The following is a 19,745-nucleotide window of genomic DNA, read 5'->3' on the forward strand; positions in this document are numbered from 1 at the left end:
AATTGACCCCTAGTTAGTCTTCTGCCATAGAAGGCCACAGGGGTTGGATTTTTTTTTTTAACACGATCACACTTGTGCCTAGAGTCGACCGTGGAGGAAGGGCTCCTCCAGGATGAAATGTTAACATATGAATACATATAATAATATATTAATAATGTAATAATCAGGTGTTTATAATGATGTGGAGAACGCTCATGGATTCGGCATGTAATGCTACATTACCTCTAAAGACGTCACCGCCGGTGAATGGCACTTTATTAATATTTTTATTTATGTTTCTTTTTTCCTATTGTTTTATAATTTAGAATAAACAGATAATATCAAATTTCAAGTAAATAAAACAAAACACGTTAACAACAATGATATAAAAGCCTGCCTACATCTCCTACCTGATTCATTGCGGATGTACTGCCTTCCTACTATGTTCCCATCCTCACTCATCAGGCTGGCTGGGATACAAGGCTGGGATGTCATCTTGTCCTTCTTACTACGTGAGAGACCCCAGCGATCCCACCTTGATCTCCTGTCATCTGTAAAGCAGAATGCAGAAATTACAGCAATGACCATTCAACAGGCAAAATGTGACCGATCCCTTCTCCAAGAAGCTGGAAGCTCTGCAAAGAGTCACAAATAAATGCACCTAGAGATGTAACAATGGTGGTAATACCTGTAACTTCACTTTCTGCCTGGGGGAAAACCGCCACATAGTGATCTGATGGCCTTATTTATTAAAACGTTCATGCCAGGTTTTGATTTAAGTTTTAAAACTTTTCAAAAGTTTTAAATTTGTGTAAAATGTGAAACTTTTCTCGTCACTTGAGAGATTTCAAAATTAGTGAAAAAAGAACAACTTAATAAGCGAAAATTATAAAAAAGGCCAAATTTCTGGCACCAATCTACAGTTGCTGTACATTAAAATATGCCAGGAAATGTTGGCCATTAATCACCATTACACCAATGGAATTTTTCTTCCGGAACTTAAACTTGGTATGCTAATGTCCCACATGTATCAGGGTCCAGGCGCTTGATTCCTGGGAGACTTTCAGCAAAATCGAAGGGGCTGGCCTACAAAAATCATTTTAGGCCCACAATTAATCAAAACAATGGGGATAAATGCTAGAATGCAACTTTCTGTGTCTTCACGCCATTCTCGCCCCAGTTCTGATAAAGTGGGCTGAACACGGATGGGATGGAGCGTGATGAACCCCGCTCATCAAATTCATGACGAGCAGCAGCATTCACTACACCACAAGTCTTACTCCAGCAGCGCACACCACTACGCACCTCGCCTGATTTATAAGAGGCGTGAGCCTTTTAATGAATCAGGAGTGTCTGCTCCAAAACACTTTATTGGTGTAGACTTTGAACACTTGATTAGGTATTAAGGATAATGGTGGTATCTAACACATAGTACGTGCTCCATGACACTGACCTTTCTCCACCATTTCTGACTTGATGCTTAGTCCCGAGTTGACGGATTCTTTAGACCGCGATGAACCAGACTGAGAGGCAAGCTGGTTCTGGGGTATTTCTAACTTTCGTAAGTTCTCGCCCTCAGAGTTAGATCTCCTGAGCAGGGACATTAGTGGGGTTCTTCTCTCAGGTCTGTCCTCGTTTCTGTCAGTAGACTCTACTTCTCGTCTTTCCTCTGACTGGCTTCGAAGTTTGGAGGACAGACGCTCCATGGTGTTTCCAATCTTCCTCCTCATTGCCAACACTGGAGATTCGCTGGACTTCTGCTCCTTGTCCACTGAGATTGTTTCTATTGATCCATTGTCTGATTTTAGGCTTTCATTGTCTTTTCTTTCTTTGGAACTTCCTCTTCCTAAAGTCCAAGAAAGGCGTCTTCCCAGTGAACTGGTTCCATCTATATCTTCGGAAGGTGTTTGCTTACGCTCAGTGGTTGGCGATTTCCTGAAACGTTGGGATAGTCTTCTCATAAAGCTTGGGTCCCTTTCTGCATTTGACAGATCCTGCATAGACCTTGACCTATCATCTAGTCCTAAAGCTGCCGGGACTAAGAACTCCAGTGGTACACCTACAGGACTGGGCCGGTACATTTCCTCTTCCCGAGTTGCATGTGTGGCTGATAAATTCTTCTCCTCTGACCAAGTCCTGGTTAACATCTTCAGTCCTCGAGTCAGAGAAGACTCACGATTCCTCTTAAACTTAGCTTCAAACACTTCTTCAGAATCGATGTTGCTAATATAGTGGACGTCCTCTGTGCTTGGAGCTTTTGGCGGCTCTTCAAGCTTTGAAAACCCTGGGGGTTGCGCCGTTTCATCTTTAGTTACTTTTGGATCCAGGTTGGTGGCTACAGACGAGCTTAGTTTTTCCTTGGAAGGTGACATTTTCTGTGGCCCTTCAATCTTTTTGGTTTGTACTTGTGATTCTTCTTCTGAAGAACTGAACTGAAGAGTTTGCATCATCTCTGCATAAGGTGATGGTTTAGGGGTTGGTGCATTTGCAGGTTGGAGTTTGAGGGCAGATACATCTGCAGATGGAAGTTGAGGATCTGGTGTCTTTATTGCCATTTGCGTGGACTCTTGTCTTGGCATAGACAAAGATGTTGGCACGGAGGCAGTCTTTGTTATATAGGTTGGTGAAAGAGAAGGAACTCCTCCAGGTCTTGGCAAACTTGATGTAGATACTGCTGGGCTTGATGAAGTAGACTGAGCAACACGTGAACTTGATGTAAGACTTGGAGCACCTTGAGACCTTGGCAAAGTTGATGAGGAAACTGCTTTACTGGGTGAAAAAGATGGGATTATACCTGATCTTGGCAAAGTAGATGAGACGCTTACTGGTCTTGGCATAGTTGGAGCAGATGGAAGACTTGATGTAGATGTTTGCCCAGTGCCTGAACTTGGTAGAGGAGATGGGACAATAGTTGGACTTGGTGCAGGTGTTGAGACAATGGATGATCTTGGCAATTGAGATTTTACATTAGACTGACTTGGCAATGGTGAGTGGACAGTTGTTAAAGTATCATTCTTTTGGATGGAAGAAACAGAAGAAATCACTGGTGTGGGACCTTTGGTTTGTGTCAGTGAAGGTTTTTCATCTGTATCTTGTGCAGGAGATGAATCCTCCACTGGTTTTATTGTGGATTCTTCAGGTTTTGGTGATATCGGCTGTACAGGAACATCGCTTTTGATACTTTCTGTCTCATTTTCAGGTGGCTTTATTGTTGGCTGCTCCATCTGGATACTTGGCGTTTGTTTTTTGGGTATTGTGTCCTCTACCAAAGGAGTGGCTTTGGGAAGTATAATTTCCAAGTTCTCATTTGAACTTTTATCAAGCTTGTGTTTCAACGTTTGTGACTTGTCTTCATCAACTTTCCCATTCTGAGTTTCCAAAGCTGAATCATCTGTGGTTGGATCAGGAGTCAGAGACTTGGGAGGAATCTCACGAGGAGTTTGAGGACGGGAATCAAAACGTGACTGGTCGGTCAGAGCGGACAGAGATGGAGACTCCTTCAGGCGCTGTGCTTCTAACTGAGCTAGAGGAATTTCCAGGGGTGCTCCAGACCTACGATGAAGAACTAGAGGTTCTGTGTCCCCATGGGAGAAAGAGCTGGTTTTTCGTAAGACTCTTTCTTCTGATGAATCCCGTCCAGGAGCTGCTTCACTGGAAGCAGCGCGTGTCAATTTTATAGTAGGGATGGGTGAAGACTGCGTGTGCTCAGAACGAGGGGAGTGAGGGGACATCTGTTCAGCTCGTTTTTTATCGAAGGAGAGAGTTTCCATCAGAGGTCCTCTAAGCCCACTCAGCTTGTTATCTGCAGAACTGCCCCTCAATAACCGTTGCCGCATTAAATCCAGACGTTGGGCATACTCCTCGTCAGCTGACCCTAACTTTCGTCGCCTCAGTGGGCTGCGGTTTCGTGTTGGTAGCTCCATAGAAGCAGCTTTGGTCATACCTCGATCAAGGGTATCCCTTTCTTCCCCATCATCAGTAGACACATTGAGTAAGAGAGCGCTGTCTGCAGAGCTTCCTCTTCTCAATTCTCCTCTACGTGCTACCACCAGTTCATCAGGGATTTCCGAAGATTCAAGACTTGATCCTTTTTTAAGAGGTTTTCTTAGTGGCTCCTTCTTCTTGTGGGATTCCGAGGCCTCATCGTCTGAAGACGAGCCGGCTTCAGCTTCACTTGATTTCTTTCTTGTTAGTGATCCCTTAGGACGTTTGCTCAGTGACTCTGTGATCTCTCTGTTTTGTATTTCTGGTTCTGCAATTTTACGGTCATCTGCCTCTTCTTCTCTCTCCACAAGTTCTAGAGTGCTGGCATCTTCAGGGCTCTGAGAAGACTGCTCCTCATCTGTCGGGATTTCATTAAGGGACATTCGAGAACCAGAGAACTGTACTTGAAGTGGCATGGGGACATATGGAAGCTCTTCAAGATCATCCGAGTCTGAAGAAGATGACAAGCTTGTTGACTCTTTAGGATGCCTGGGGACGGCAATAGACAAGTGGTTGCTTGTGTCTTGTAGGAGCTCTGGGATAGACCTCATCACCATGTTGGATTTGAAGCTGATTAAAGATCGCTGATTAAGAAAAAGCAAACACAATATTACCCGGTGAGGCCGCAAGAGCACTGAAAGCTGCACTGCTAAGACTTCTCAAAGCTCACCTGCCACTTCCGTCGAGATTGGAAGAGTTTGATATGGTCTGTACTGATATTTTTACCTTTGGATAAAGTCTGAAAAAAAAGTCAATAAATAAGAAGCTTCAGGTGCCTTATTGTTTAAGACAACAGCCAAGTCTGTCTAATATTGCAGAACCCCTTTCAGTTCCCCCACCATTACGGCACTCATCTTAAAGGCCACAAACATTTTCAGTTTTTAGTACATTTTCCCGTTAATTGCAGTACCACTAATTATAGTTGGAGACACTGCCCAGTCGCTTGCTGATTAGATTACAACCACCCCATCCTCCTCTGTAGATGTACTGCACTCTGAGCTCAGCTCACCTTAAACCAGGGATGTTCCAGACTTTCTTCGGCATTGAGTCTCCTACGCAAACAAATGAGAACATTAGCGATATTGCGCCTTGTATATGAGGTGTCTGCTAATGGCGAGCAGTGGTGCCCTGTGGGCTAGTGGAGCAGCGGACCTGTCCCACACTGCCTCCACTGACGTATAATCAGAGAAATGTTATCTGGCTGCGTTACGGGGGCACTGTGGCCAGCAATATTATACTGGGCACTGTGTCTAGATGGGGAATTGTATATAGTTGTAACACAAGGATATTGTGTTATTGGGGTAAGGTGGTCAGCAATGATACGGGGGCACTGTGTACAGCTGTCTTAGGGGGGCACTATGTCTGATTGTGTTCTGGGGCACTGTGGCCAGGAATATTATGGGGGCACTGTGTCTGACTGCTCTTGGGGGCACTGTAGCCAGGAGTATTATGGGGGCACTGTGTCTGACTGCTCTTGGGGGCACTGTAGCCAGGAGTATTATGGGGGCACTATGTCTGGCTGCTCTTAGGGGCACTGTGGCCAGGAGTATTATGGGGGCACTGTGACCAGGAATAATATGGGGGCACTGTGTCTGGCTGCTCTTGGGGGCACTGTAGCCAGGAGTATTATGGGGGCACTGTGGCCAGGAATATTATGGGGGCACTATGTCTAGCTGCTCTTGGGGGCACTGTAACCAGGAGTATTATGGGGGCACTGTGGCCAGGAGTATTATGGAGGCACTATGTCTGGCTGCTCTTGGGGGCACTGTAATCAGAAGTATTATGGGGGCACTGTGGCCAGGAATATTATGGGGGCACTATGTCTAGCTGCTCTTGGGGGCACTGTAACCAGGAGTATTATGGGGGCACTGTAGCCAGGAGTATTATGGGGGCACTATGTCTGGCTGCTCTTGGGGGCACTGTAACCAGAAGTATTATGGGGGCACTGTGGCCAGGAGTATTATGGGGGCACTGTGACCAGAAGTATTATGGGGGCACTGTGTCTGGCTGCTCTTGGGGGTACTGTAACCAGGAGTATTATGGGGGCACTGTGGCCAGGAATATCATGGGGGGCACTGTGGCCAGGAATATCATGGGGGGCACTGTGACCAGAAGTATTATGGGGGCACTGTGTCTGGCTGCTCTTGGGGGTACTGTGACCAGGAGTATTATGGGGGCACTATGTCTGGCTGCTCTTGGGGGTACTATAACCAGGAGTATTATGGGGGCACTGTGGCCAGGAATATCATGGGGGCACTGTGACCAGAAGTATTATGGAGGCACTGTGGCCAGGAATACTATGGGGGCACTGTGTCTGGCTGCTCTTGTGGGCATTGTGACCAGGAGTATTATGGGGGAACTATGCCTATCTGCTCTTGGGGGCACTGTGACCAGGAGTATTATGGGGGAACTATGCCTATCTGCTCTTGGGGGCATTGTGACCAGGAGTATTATGGGGGAACTATGCCTATCTGCTCTTGGGGGCACTGTGACCAGGAGTATTATGGGGGAACTATGCCTATCTGCTCTTGGGGGCACTGTGACCAGGAGTAATATGGGGGGCACTGTGTGTGTTTGGGTTCTTAGAAACTGAACTGAATTATTATTGGGGCACAATGATTGGCACTGTTGGGTGAGCGGCCTGGACATTATGATAAGGGACACTATGGCTGATTCTCTAAAAGAGGCGCTGCAGCTGTCAGTGATGGGTCATCATGGCGCCTTACACTGTTTACATTGTGTTTGTGATGTGTGATCTCACCTTCAGTAACCAGGCGGATATCACTTTACACCTCATCTGCAGAGCAGAAATCTACCTGATCTTACTCCAGAAACAAAGGGACTTTGCAAATGACACCAGCCGTACTCACAGTTTCTCATTGCTGAGGACCTTAATTAAGAATCCTCGTGCCTCCCGTGTAAGATCAGCAAACATCTTCTCTTCAAACGCCACCGTGTAGCCTCGTATGTTCATCAGCGTGGTGTAATCATTCTCCCCAACAAAAGGGGACACTCCGGTCAGACTGCAAGGAAGCAGAACAAGATGTCATCAGTATCTGGAACATGTACAACCAATATTGCTACATAAAACAGATGGTAATCCGCCATATAATGACAAAGTATAATTACTGCAGACTAACAAATCAACGACCAAATGTTACATTTATACACTGACAACATGTAAGAATGAAAGCTAAAAACAAACAAAAAGAACAAAAAATACACCAACAGTATCATCTCACCATAAATATGTCAGAACTCCGACTGGCCTAGAAAATAAAGTAATATAAGATAAAGAGACAGAAGTATTGTACATAGTAGGCAGTATTATAGCAGTTATATTTTTGTACATAGGCAGTATTATAGTAGTTATATTCTTGTATATAGGGGCAGTATTATAGTAGTTATATTCTTGTATATAGGGGCAGTATTATAGTAGTTATATTCTTGTACATAGGGGGCAGCATTATACTGCAGTAGTTATATTCTTGTAGATAGGGGCAGTATTATAGTAGTTATATTCTTGTACATAGGGGCAGTATTATAGTAGTTATATTCTTGTACATAGGAGCAGTATTATAGTAGTTATATTCTTGTACATGGAGCAGTATTATAGTAGTCATATTCTTGTACATAGGAGCAGTATTATAGTAGTTATATTCTTGTACATAGAGGGCAGTATTATAGTAGTTATATTCTTGTACATAGGAGCAGTATTATAGTAGTTATATTCTTGCACATAGGGGCAGTATTATAGCAGTTATATTATTGTACATAGGAGCAGTATTATAGTAGTCATATTCTTGTACATAGGAACAGTATTATAGTAGTTATATTCTTGTACATAGGGGCAGTATTATAGTAGTTATATTCTTGCACATAGGGGTAGTATTATAGTAGTCATATTCTTGTACATAGGGGGCAGCATTATACTGTAGTAGTTGTATTCTTGTACATAGGGGCAGTATTATACTGTAGTAGTTATATTCTTGTACATAGGGGGCAGCTTTATACTGTAGTAGTTATATTCTTGTACATAGGGGCAGTATTATAGTAGTTATATTCTTGTACATAGGGGCAGTATTATAGTAGTTATATTCTTGTACATAGGAGCAGTATTATAGTAGTTATATTCTTGTACATGGAGCAGTATTATAGTAGTCATATTCTGGTACATAGGAGCAGTATTATAGTAGTTATATTCTTGTACATAGGAGCAGTATTATAGTAGTTATATTCTTGTACATAGGAGCAGTATTATAGTAGTTATATTCTTGTACATAAGGAGCAGTATTATTGTAGTTATATTCTTGTACACAGGAGCAGTATTATAGTAGTTATATTCTTCAACATAGGGGCAGTATTATAGTAGTTATATTTTTGTACATAGGAGCAGTATTATAGTAGTTATATTCTTGTACATAGGAGCAGTATTATAGTAGTTATATTCTTGTACATAAGGAGCAGTATTATTGTAGTTATATTCTTCTACACAGGAGCAGTATTATAGTAGTTATATTCTTCAACATAGGGGCAGTATTATAGTAGTTATATTTTTGTACATAGGAGCAGTATTATAGTAGTTATATTCTTGTACATAAGGAGCAGTATTATTGTAGTTATATTCTTGTACACAGGAGCAGTATTATAGTAGTTATATTCTTGTACATAGGGGGCAGTATTATAGTAGTTATATTTTTGTACATAGGAGCAGTATTATAGTAGTTATATTCTTGTACATAGGGGCAGTATTATAGTAGGTATATTCTTACATAGGGGCAGTATTATAGTAGTTATAGTCTTGTACATAGGAGCAGTATTATAGTAGTTATATTCTTGTACATAGGAGCAGTATTATAGTAGTTATATTCTTGTACATAGGGGCAGTATTATAGTAGTTATATTCTTGTACATAGGGGCAGTATTATAGTAGTTATATTCTTGTACATAGGGGCAGTATTATAGTAGGTATATAGGGGCAGTATTATAGTAGTTATATTCTTGTACATAGGAGCAGTATTATAGTAGTTATATTCTTGTACATAGGAGCAGTATTATAGTAGTTATATTCTTGTATATAGGAGCAGTATTATAGTAGTTATATTCTTGTATATAGGAGCAGTATTATAGTAGTTATATTCTTGTATATAGGAGCAGTATTATAGTAGTTATATTCTTGTACATAGGAGCAGTATTATAGTAGTTATATTCTTGTACATAGGAGCAGTATTATAGTAGTTATATTCTTGTACATAGGAGCAGTATTATAGTAGTTATATTCTTGTATATAGGAGCAGTATTATAGTAGTTATATTCTTGTATATAGGAGCAGTATTATAGTAGTTATATTCTTGTACATAGGAGCAGTATTATAGTAGTTATATTCTTGTACATAGGAGCAGTATTATAGTAGTTATATTCTTGTATATAGGAGCAGTATTATAGTAGTTATATTCTTGTATATAGGAGCAGTATTATAATAGTTATATTCTTGTACATAGGAGCAGTATTATAGTAGTTATATTCTTGTACATAGGAGCAGTATTATAGTAGTTATATTCTTGTATATAGGAGCAGTATTATAGTAGTTATATTCTTGTACATAGGAGCAGTATTATAGTAGTTATATTCTTGTACATAGGAGCAGTATTATAGTAGTTATATTCTTGTACATAAGGAGCAGTATTATTGTAGTTATATTCTTGTACACAGGAGCAGTATTATAGTAGTTATATTCTTCAACATAGGGGCAGTATTATAGTAGTTATATTTTTGTACATAGGAGCAGTATTATAGTAGTTATATTCTTGTACATAAGGAGCAGTATTATTGTAGTTATATTCTTGTACACAGGAGCAGTATTATAGTAGTTATATTCTTGTACATAGGGGGCAGTATTATAGTAGTTATATTTTTGTACATAGGAGCAGTATTATAGTAGTTATATTCTTGTACATAGGGGCAGTATTATAGTAGGTATATTCTTACATAGGGGCAGTATTATAGTAGTTATATTCTTGTACATAGGAGCAGTATTATAGTAGTTACATTCTTGTACATAGGAGCAGTATTATAGTAGTTATATTCTTGTACATGGGGCAGTATTATAGTAGTTATATTCTTGTACATAGTAGCAGTATTATAGTAGTTACATTCTTGTACATAAGAGTGGTATTATAGTAGTTATATTCTTGTACATAGGAGCAGTATTATAGTAGTTATATTCTTGTACATAGGAGCAGTATTATAGTAGTTATATTCTTGTACATAGGGGCAGTATTATAGTAGTTATATTCTTGTACATAGGGGCAGTATTATAGTAGTTATATTCTTGTACATAGGGGCAGTATTATAGTAGGTATATTCTTACATAGGGGCAGTATTATAGTAGTTATATTCTTGTACATAGGGGCAGTATTATAGTAGTTATATTCTTGTACATAGGGGCAGTATTATAGTAGGTATATAGGGGCAGTATTATAGTAGTTATATTCTTGTACATAGGAGCAGTATTATAGTAGTTATATTCTTGTATATAGGAGCAGTATTATAGTAGTTATATTCTTGTATATAGGAGCAGTATTATAGTAGTTATATTCTTGTACATAGGAGCAGTATTATAGTAGTTATATTCTTGTACATAGGAGCAGTATTATAGTAGTTATATTCTTGTACATAGGAGCAGTATTATAGTAGTTATATTCTTGTATATAGGAGCAGTATTATAGTAGTTATATTCTTGTTCATAGAGGGCGGTATTATAGTAATTATATTCTTGTATATAGGAGCAGTATTATAGTAGTTATATTCTTGTACATAGGAGCAGTATTATAGTAGTTATATTCTTGTATATAGGAGCAGTATTATAGTAGTTATATTCTTGTATATAGGAGCAGTATTATAGTAGTTATATTCTTGTACATAGGAGCAGTATTATAGTAGTTATATTCTTGTACATAGGAGCAGTATTATAGTAGTTATATTCTTGTATATAGGAGCAGTATTATAGTAGTTATATTCTTGTATATAGGAGCAGTATTATAGTAGTTATATTCTTGTACATAGGAGCAGTATTATAGTAGTTATATTCTTGTATATAGGAGCAGTATTATAGTAGTTATATTCTTGTACATAGGAGCAGTATTATAGTAGTTATATTCTTGTATATAGGGGCAGTATTATAGTAGTTATATTCTTGTATATAGGAGCAGTATTATAGTAGTTATATTCTTGTACATAGGAGCAGTATTATAGTAGTTATATTCTTGTACATAGGAGCAGTATTATAGTAGTTATATTCTTGTACATAGGAGGAGTATTATAGTAGTTATATTCTTGTACATAGGAGCAGTATTATAGTAGTTATATTCTTGTACATAGGGGCAGTATTATAGTAGTTATATTCTTGTATATAGGGGCAGTATTATAGTAGTTATATTCTTGTATATAGGAGCAGTATTATAGTAGTTATATTCTTGTACATAGGAGCAGTATTATAGTAGTTATATTCTTGTACATAGGAGCAGTATTATAGTAGTTATATTCTTGTATATAGGAGCAGTATTATAGTAGTTATATTCTTGTACATAGGGGCAGTATTATACTAATATCATTCTAGTACTATACATAGGAGGCATCATTCAGACAGTTATATTGCTGCATGTATGGGGCAGTACCATATATCTGAGACTGGAGAGATTGGCATCTGGTTCACAATTTCAGGTGCCACAAATTCAGGGGTCCCATATTTGCAGTACTGCGCTTCTCCAATATTCAGCTCCTGAGCATTTCCAAAGTCACATATCCGTATCTGATCACTGATCATGTCCGCCATTAAAATGTTCTCTGGCTGTAAAGTGGATACATTGAATCCAATAATGTTAATATACAATGGTTCTGTTGATGTAAATTATCTGTTACAATGTTATCAATCTTAGCAACATTATGCAATATGTTGAACTGTTTTGTGTATGAATAGTGATCCCCCCCCCCCCAAAAAAAAAAAAAAAAAAACTACCGTAATACAGTTACATAGAACACAGGGGACACTGTAGATGGAAAGTAACATTGCTGCAGTGATGATTTAGGACATTACACCCGACCATCAAAGGGAAGGACAACTTTTGACCTGCAGATCCGCTATGATCCTTCATTGTCTACAGGTTTGGACATTGCAAGATAAGTAAGAAAATTACCTTAATGTCCAGATGCAGAATGTTTTTATGGTGCAAATAATCTAAACCTTCCAGGATCTGACGAACAAAGGATCGAATCTAGAAAAGAAGGAGTCAGTAAAGCCTCTGAGTATTAAATTAAATGTTATGACAAGGAAATGTTGACCAAGTAAAGAACTTAATAGGATATTTTACTCTAACGCTAACATTTATTTCAAACCCAAGAGCAGTATTATAGCAGTTATATTCTTACACATACGGGCAGTATTATACTAGTTACATCATTGTATATAGGAGCAGTATTATAGCAGTTATATTCTTGCACATAGGAGCAGTATTATAGTAGTTATATTCTTGTACATAGGGGGCAGTATTATAGTAGTTATATTCCTGTACATAGGGGCAGTATTATAGCAGTTATATTCTTGTACATAGGGGCAGTATTATAGCAGTTATATTCTTGTACATAGGGGGCAGTATTATAGTAGTTATATTCCTGTACATAGGGGCAGTATTATAGCAGTTATATTCTTGTACATAGGGGGCAGTATTATAGTAGTTATATTCTTGTACATAGGGGCAGTATTATAGTAGTTATATTCTTGTACATAGGGGTAGTATTATAGCAGTTATATTCTTGTACATAGGGGCAGTATTATAGCAGTTATATTCTTGTACATAGGGGGCAGTATTATAGTAGTTATATTCCTGTACATAGGGGCAGTATTATAGCAGTTATATTCTTGTACATAGGGGCAGTATTATAGTAGTTATATTCTTGTACATAGGGGCAGTATTATAGTAGTTATATTCTTGTACATAGGGGTAGTATTATAGCAGTTATATTCTTGTACATAGGGGCAGTATTATAGCAGTTATATTCTTGTACATAGGGGGCAGTATTATAGTAGTTATATTCTTGTACATAGGGGCAGTATTATAGTAGTTATATTCTTGTACATAGGGGCAGTATTATAGTAGTTATATTCTTGTACATAGGGGCAGTATTATAGTAGTTATATTCTTGTACATAGGGGCAGTATTATAGTAGTTATATTCTTGTACATAGGGGGCAGTATTATAGTAGTTATATTCCTGTACATAGGGGCAGTATTATAGTAGTTATATTCCTGTACATAGGAGCAGTATTATAGTAGTTATATTCTTGTACATAGGGGCAGTATTATAGTAGTTATATTCCTGTACATGGGAGCAGTATTATAGTAGTTATATTCTTGTACATAGGGGCAGTATTATAGCAGTTATATTCTTGTACATAGGAGCAGTATTATAGTAGTTATATTCTTGTACATAGGGGGCAGTATTATAGTAGTTATATTCCTGTACATAGGGGCAGTATTATAGTAGTTATATTCCTGTACATAGGGGCAGTATTATAGTAGTTATATTCTTGTACATAGGAGCAGTATTATAGTAGTTATATTCTTGTACATAGGGGCAGTATTATAGTAGTTATATGCTTGCACATAGGGGCAGTATTATAGCAGTTATATTCTTGTACATAGGGGCAGTATTATAGTAGTTATATTCTTGTACATAGGAGCAGTATTATAGTAGTTATATTCTTGTATATAGGGGCAGTATTATAGTAGTTATATTCTTGTACATAGGAGCAGTATTATAGTAGATATATTTTTGTACATTTGGGCTAATACTTTAGTAGTCACTTTCTATGAGAATATTCTGCATCCTCTCACCTCTGATTCAGACACTGTACTTTTTCGGACCACTCTGTCTAGGAGATCCTCTTTGGAGCAGCTGTGAGAAGTTAAGGACTGGAGCTCTTGTGGTGTTGAGCGCTGAATATTTCATACATTGACTTTGACCAGTCTTGATTTGTGACCCATAAAACAAGCATCATGTAGAAAGATGTTATTGTTTTGCTTTAAAATTTACAGCTGACGACTGACGGATGCCAGGGGCGACTACTCCTCTGATCTCATTCTTTGCAGCACTAGTGATATTTCCTCCTCAATATCATTTTCTCCAGTCACAATTCTAGCAGATTTATATTGTTGTCCCCTTTTCAGGTTTTCTCAATCAGTTTTGATTTTATGATTTATAAAATATGATGCTATGTGAAAACCTTTGGCGCGGGCATGTTGCTGTTGATGGATCTTAGTATCGTTTTTTGCTTCTTCCCATTATGGCTAAGGTACTTTAATATAATGTGCACTTAATATAATAAACACCTAAAACACCTGTCGCCTTATCTGGACCTTTGTATAGACTAAATAAAGACCTACTTTAGGATCCATAAACAGCAAACTACCGACGGTCTCCATGTACCAACAAAGCAAAAATGGAAAAGATTGACACATGACTGCAATATCAGACTGCACAGGACTTATCTGTAGTCTGTTGCCCCGGAGACACATAGGTCTGCAGAAGAGCTGTATGCAAAAAAATGTATTTGTTTTTTTTAATCAAGACTATTTTGAAAGGTTCTTTAGTTGATATCTTAAATGCACCGATGCAAATGAAATGGATGCAAAATAGCATGTTGCAGCTCGCATGAACACAATCATGGGGCAGCTCACTGGACCTATGACAACTACCCCGGGACGTTCCTCCGCCATCATCCCTGCTCCTATGACTGTACAGGATACAGCTCCATGATGATAATTAGCGCGCTCCTCTTCTCAAACACCTCGTGGAAGTAAACGATCCGCTCGTGACTTAGCCGGGACAGGATGCTCATCTCTCTGCGGGCGCTGTCCCTCGATGCCCCTCGCGATGAAATGAACTTTGCAGCAAAATCGAGCCCGCTGGGTTTCTCCACCACATGTCGTACGTAGGAGAACGCACCTCTGCAGACACGAGAAAGTGGCAAGTGAGAGGGGTCTACAGGTAGAAATTAGCAGTATTCCGACTGTAGACATTAAGATATACTGTATCCAATGCTTTATAGTCGGGGGTCTAACAATTGGGCTGCTGTTTCCGTAACTCCCATAAACTATACTAAAGAGAGTCCTAGTCTCCTCGCTGGGGCGCCATTGACAGGCTCCTAGTGGAAAATGAGGGTCATAGATCCGCCATACGATAGAGTCCCGGAGTTGGGACCCCCATCTATTTGTTTGACTCCCTATAAGGCCACATTCACACTAGCAGTATTTGGTCAGTATTTTACATCAGTATTTGTAATGAAAACCAGGAGTGGCGCAATCGGAGGAAAAGTGTAATACAGGGGTGTCAAACTGCATTCCTCGAGGGCTGCAAACAGGTCATGTTTTCAGGATTTCCTTGTACTGCACAGGTGATAATTTAATCACCAACTCATTATTTGTGTAGGTGATTAAATTATCACCTGTGCAGTACAAGGAAATCCTGAAAACATGACCTGTTTGCAGCCCTCGAGGAATGCAGTTTGACATCCCTGGTGTAATAGAAACATATTCACCACTTCTGCATTTATCACCCACTCCTGGTTTTGGCTACAAATACTGATGTGAAATGCTGGCCGAATACTGACCATGTGAATGTGGCCTAACAGTCTATGTTGTGTTTTACCACTCGGATTTTATCTATAAGACACAGGGACACGGATACAGACGGACGCTCACCGGCCGATCTCCTTGTGAATGGTGAAGTAATCAGACAGTCGTCGGGATTTCACTGCGTCAGATTCGTCCAGCGCTGACACGGATCCGGGTTTCTCTGCGGAAAACATGTAAAATACGAGATCCCTAACAAGTCGTTGTATCTGTTTCCACAATGTGACAAGAAGATCTCAATCCTGGGTAGGTCTCGAGGATATCTCGGCACATGGACGGCACTCGCCGTGCGGCCCCGCTGTCTGTGGACAATCCCTTTTTTGGGAGAAGCGTCTTCGGATAATAATCTGGTAAATGGTCATTTTTAGTAAAAAATGGGAACAGGTGAACATCTTCCCAAAAATCAGAGGGCGGACCACGTAACGGATCCTCCGGAGATAGGTGGACAAATTCTTTTTAGCCACTCTGCTCTTTGGCTGACAGATGAAGGTCCTGGCCAGGTGACCCTCGTACAGTATGACAACATGGATTATCTAGACCAGACGACTGGTTTCTCACCTTTGACCTGCAGCTCGGCCTTACATGACACCTCTCCTGAAACATTACGGGCCGTGCAGGTGTACACCCCCGAGTCCTCAGGTGCAGCATTCAGGATAACCAGGGAGCACTCCGCATCGTCATACACAAAATTAAAGTGTCCGCTTTCCACCAAGAGCTCTCCGTCCTGAAGAAGGAGAGTACAACATTAACGGGAAACGTGTGTAAACCTATGGGTATGAAGATGTGGGTGTGCAGCAGGGAGACGTGGACGCACCTTGTACCACATTATGTCAGGCACTGGTTTTCCTTCCACGACGACTACAAAGCGAGCAGTTTCTCCGGCCCTGATCTCTATATCTTCCATGATAGACTCAAATCGAGGAGACTCTGCGGAGAGGACACAGAATATACTGCATTGCACGACATGCAGAAAGCGGACCAGCAGCCTAGATGGAGGCAAACCTCCCAACATTATTGAGCTTCAGTCTGGTCCCCACCAAAAAATGTTCCATAAAGTCTCAAGTTGGGGTCACGCCGACAACTCAGGCCAGACATGACATTCTGGGTGGTTGCACTCACTGGTGCCAATTTGACTTTCCTCTGCTGCTCAAAATGTCTCCATAATTGACAACATCCAGGAACGGGTCTCTGGGAGGTGGTACCCACTTTTTCCATACTGAGCCCCTCTATACTCCAAACTCATGCCCTTTCTCCACTCCTTGATTGTTTAAACACCAGCAAAGATCATCCTGGTGCCTCACACAAAATAAAAACACCCAGGGGGCTTTTACGCTGCCCAGAAGGATTGCCAAGTCTTCAGGAAGGCAAGGACTTAGGCTACTTTCACACTCGCGTTGTTTTCAATACGTCGCAATGCGTCATTTAGGGGAAAAAACGCATCCTTGCAGGATGCGTTTTTGCCCCATAGAGTAACATTACCGACGTATTGACACACGTCGCAACCGTTGTGCGACGGTTGCGCCGTGTTGTGGCGGACTGCCGGGAGCAAAAAACGTTAAATGTAACGTTTTTTGCTGCCGACGGACCGCTTTTTCCGACCGCACATGCGCGGCCGGAACTCCGCCCCCACCTCCCCGCACCTCACAATGGGGCAGCGGATGCGCCGGAGAAATGCATTCGCTGCACCCGTTGTGCGGCGCATCAAACGCTAGCGTCGGAATCTCTGCCCGGCGCAATGCGACAGGCCGAATCCGACGCTAGTGTGAAAGTAGCCTTAATCCCCTTTTTCCAGGAGGAGTTGGTTACCATAACTGGAGAAATTCTGCTTTGCTATATCTACTGTATAATAAATTGGTCTTAAGCGGTTATCCAGAACTAAGATCTGGAAGACCCATCCTTAGTAAAGGTCAATATCCGACACCAGGCAGCCGTCACCAGGTCAGGTCTTTCTAAAACCAAGTTGCTTTATTTGTCTTATCATGGCAAGATGTATGTGGTTTGTGGTCAGCTTGACATGTTGCAGCCGTCGGCCATTGGTACCTGCCATCTCTATGCTGATGGTGCATTTGTCAGCTCCAAAGAGGTTTCTGGCTTCAAAAACCAAGTGTCCGACATCTGACTTCTTGGGACTGAAGATGGTGAGTGAGTGTTGGTCATCATCTGGCATACTCATCTCACAAACTCCATCGACACTGCGCAGAATTGTGCCTGCTCTAGAGAGAAGGACGAGTGTTTATAACAATGCATTGTGTAGGAAAACATACTTAATACAGGACAGATCTGTTCCTGCCTGCTAGGTCTCATCAGCAAATGATGATACCATGAATAATAATAATAATAATAATCTTTATTTATATAGCGCCAACATATTCCGCAGCGCTTTACAGTTTAACAGTTTCAAACACAAAAGTCATAAGTAACAACGTTAACAATACAATAATTAAAGCAAAATAAGACGACCCTGCTCGTGAGAGCTTACAATCTACAATGAGGTGGGGGAGATACAAAGTACAGGTGTGTATTTACAATGATGTATTTACAATCATGGTCCAGCCATCTTCAGGGGTTGGGGAATAGATGGGGATAGTGAATGGGCTACACACAAACATAACATAACTTTGATTAGTGAACGTGATAGGCCGCTCTGAACAAATGTGTTTTGAGCGAGCGCCTAAAACTATGCAAATTATGGATGGTCCTAATATCTTGGGGTAGAGCATTCCAGAGGATTGGCGCAGCACGGGAGAAGTCTTGGAGTCGGGAGTGGGAGGTACGGATTAGTGCAGAGGTTAGCCGAAAGTCATTTGCAGAGCGCAGTGGTCTGTTAGGCTGATAGACAGAAATGAGGGAGGAGATGTAAGGGGGTGCCGCACTGTGGAGAGCTTTGTGGGTGAGAACAAGTACTTTGAATTGTATCCTGTAATGAATGGGCAGCCAGTGTAACGACTGGCGAAGAGCGGACGCGTCCGAGTAACGATTAGCCAGATGGACGACCCTGGCTGCTGCATTAAGGATGGACTGGAGAGGGGAAAGTCGAGTGAGGGGGAGGCCAATTAATAGAGCGTTACAGTAGTCCAGGCGGGAGTGGATCAGGGCGACCGTGAGGGTTTTAGCTGTCTCCATGGTGAGAAAAGGGCGGATTCTAGAGATGTTCTTTAGGTGTAAGCGGCACGCTTGAAAGTGCAATGCCAACTTCTTGTCTAAAGAAAAATTGACTTCAGACAATGTTATCTCGGAAAAATAGCCCTCCTTCAAATCAAAGTTTTACCCAGGAAACAATCTTAAAACATGACTAATCTGTTCCTGTCTTTTAAGCCTCGTCAGTAAATAGGTAAGGACACTATTGCCCTGCAATACAGCTCCACTCTGGTGAAAGAAAAACTACCTATGTCAAGAATAGATGGGAAATATAGCACTCCTCCTATTAAAACATGACAGGTCTGTTCCTGCCTTGTAGGACTCATCAGTAAGAGCCAAGGACACTGTTGCAAGGCAATATTGGCTGGTATATAAAAAAAATTACATCTCACATTGTTACCTTGGAGAACAGCCCTCCTCCTCCTCCTCTCTTCCAAGTCATTATCCAACTGTTGAATAAGTCTTAAAATATCGTAGATCTGTTTGTTCCCTTTAGATTTAATCAGTAAAGGGATGGGCATCCAGATGTACTGCTCTAACAAACCAATCTGGTAAAAAATTACATCTGACAATGTTACCTAGAAAAAAAACTCCTCCAAGTCATGGGCGACATTAGATGCAGTCTTAAAACATGACAGTCCTGTTCCTGCCTTTTAGAATTCATCAGTACAGAGTAGAAGACACAGCTGTGCTGAATTGCAGACTTTGTTAAGAAAATAACATTTGACAATGATGTGATGGAAAAGTATCCCTTCTCTAAATCAATGTGACTCCTGAAGAGGTCTTTCAGCATCGCAGATCTGTTCCTGCCTTTTAAGACTCATGAGCAAAGAGCTAAGAAAACTGAAGCACTGCAATCATGACTTTCCTGGTAAGAAAAAATAAAAAAACTACACCTGACAAGGCCTGGAAAATTACCCTTCTACCAAAGCAATTTCCAACTCTAGAAGAAGTT

The 19,745-nt window shown here is 40.7% G+C and overlaps 1 protein-coding gene across 4 annotated transcripts in view; it reads right to left on the reverse strand.

Moving 5' to 3' along the window:
* The window catches only part of SPEG (striated muscle enriched protein kinase), a 227,294-nt gene that overhangs the window by 37,305 nt on the left and 170,244 nt on the right, over window positions 1-19,745 (reverse strand). For all 4 annotated transcript variants that reach the window (XM_069732774.1, XM_069732776.1, XM_069732775.1 and 1 more), the window contains 14 exons: window positions 17,693-17,865; window positions 16,467-16,579; window positions 16,211-16,376; window positions 15,722-15,815; window positions 14,768-14,968; window positions 13,856-13,916; window positions 12,159-12,236; window positions 11,640-11,812; window positions 7,206-7,232; window positions 6,834-6,986; window positions 4,973-5,015; window positions 4,634-4,702; window positions 1,433-4,547; window positions 390-530 (listed from right to left, as the gene is read on the reverse strand). In XM_069732774.1, the coding sequence (XP_069588875.1) occupies window positions 390-530; window positions 1,433-4,547; window positions 4,634-4,702; window positions 4,973-5,015; window positions 6,834-6,986; window positions 7,206-7,232; window positions 11,640-11,812; window positions 12,159-12,236; window positions 13,856-13,916; window positions 14,768-14,968; window positions 15,722-15,815; window positions 16,211-16,376; window positions 16,467-16,579; window positions 17,693-17,865 (4,607 nt within the window). The remainder of the gene's footprint in view (window positions 1-389; window positions 531-1,432; window positions 4,548-4,633; window positions 4,703-4,972; window positions 5,016-6,833; window positions 6,987-7,205; window positions 7,233-11,639; window positions 11,813-12,158; window positions 12,237-13,855; window positions 13,917-14,767; window positions 14,969-15,721; window positions 15,816-16,210; window positions 16,377-16,466; window positions 16,580-17,692; window positions 17,866-19,745) is intronic.

Source organism: Ranitomeya imitator, chromosome 7 (assembly GCF_032444005.1).
Source record: "Ranitomeya imitator isolate aRanImi1 chromosome 7, aRanImi1.pri, whole genome shotgun sequence".
In the NCBI taxonomy this organism is placed as follows: Eukaryota; Metazoa; Chordata; class Amphibia; order Anura; family Dendrobatidae; genus Ranitomeya; species Ranitomeya imitator.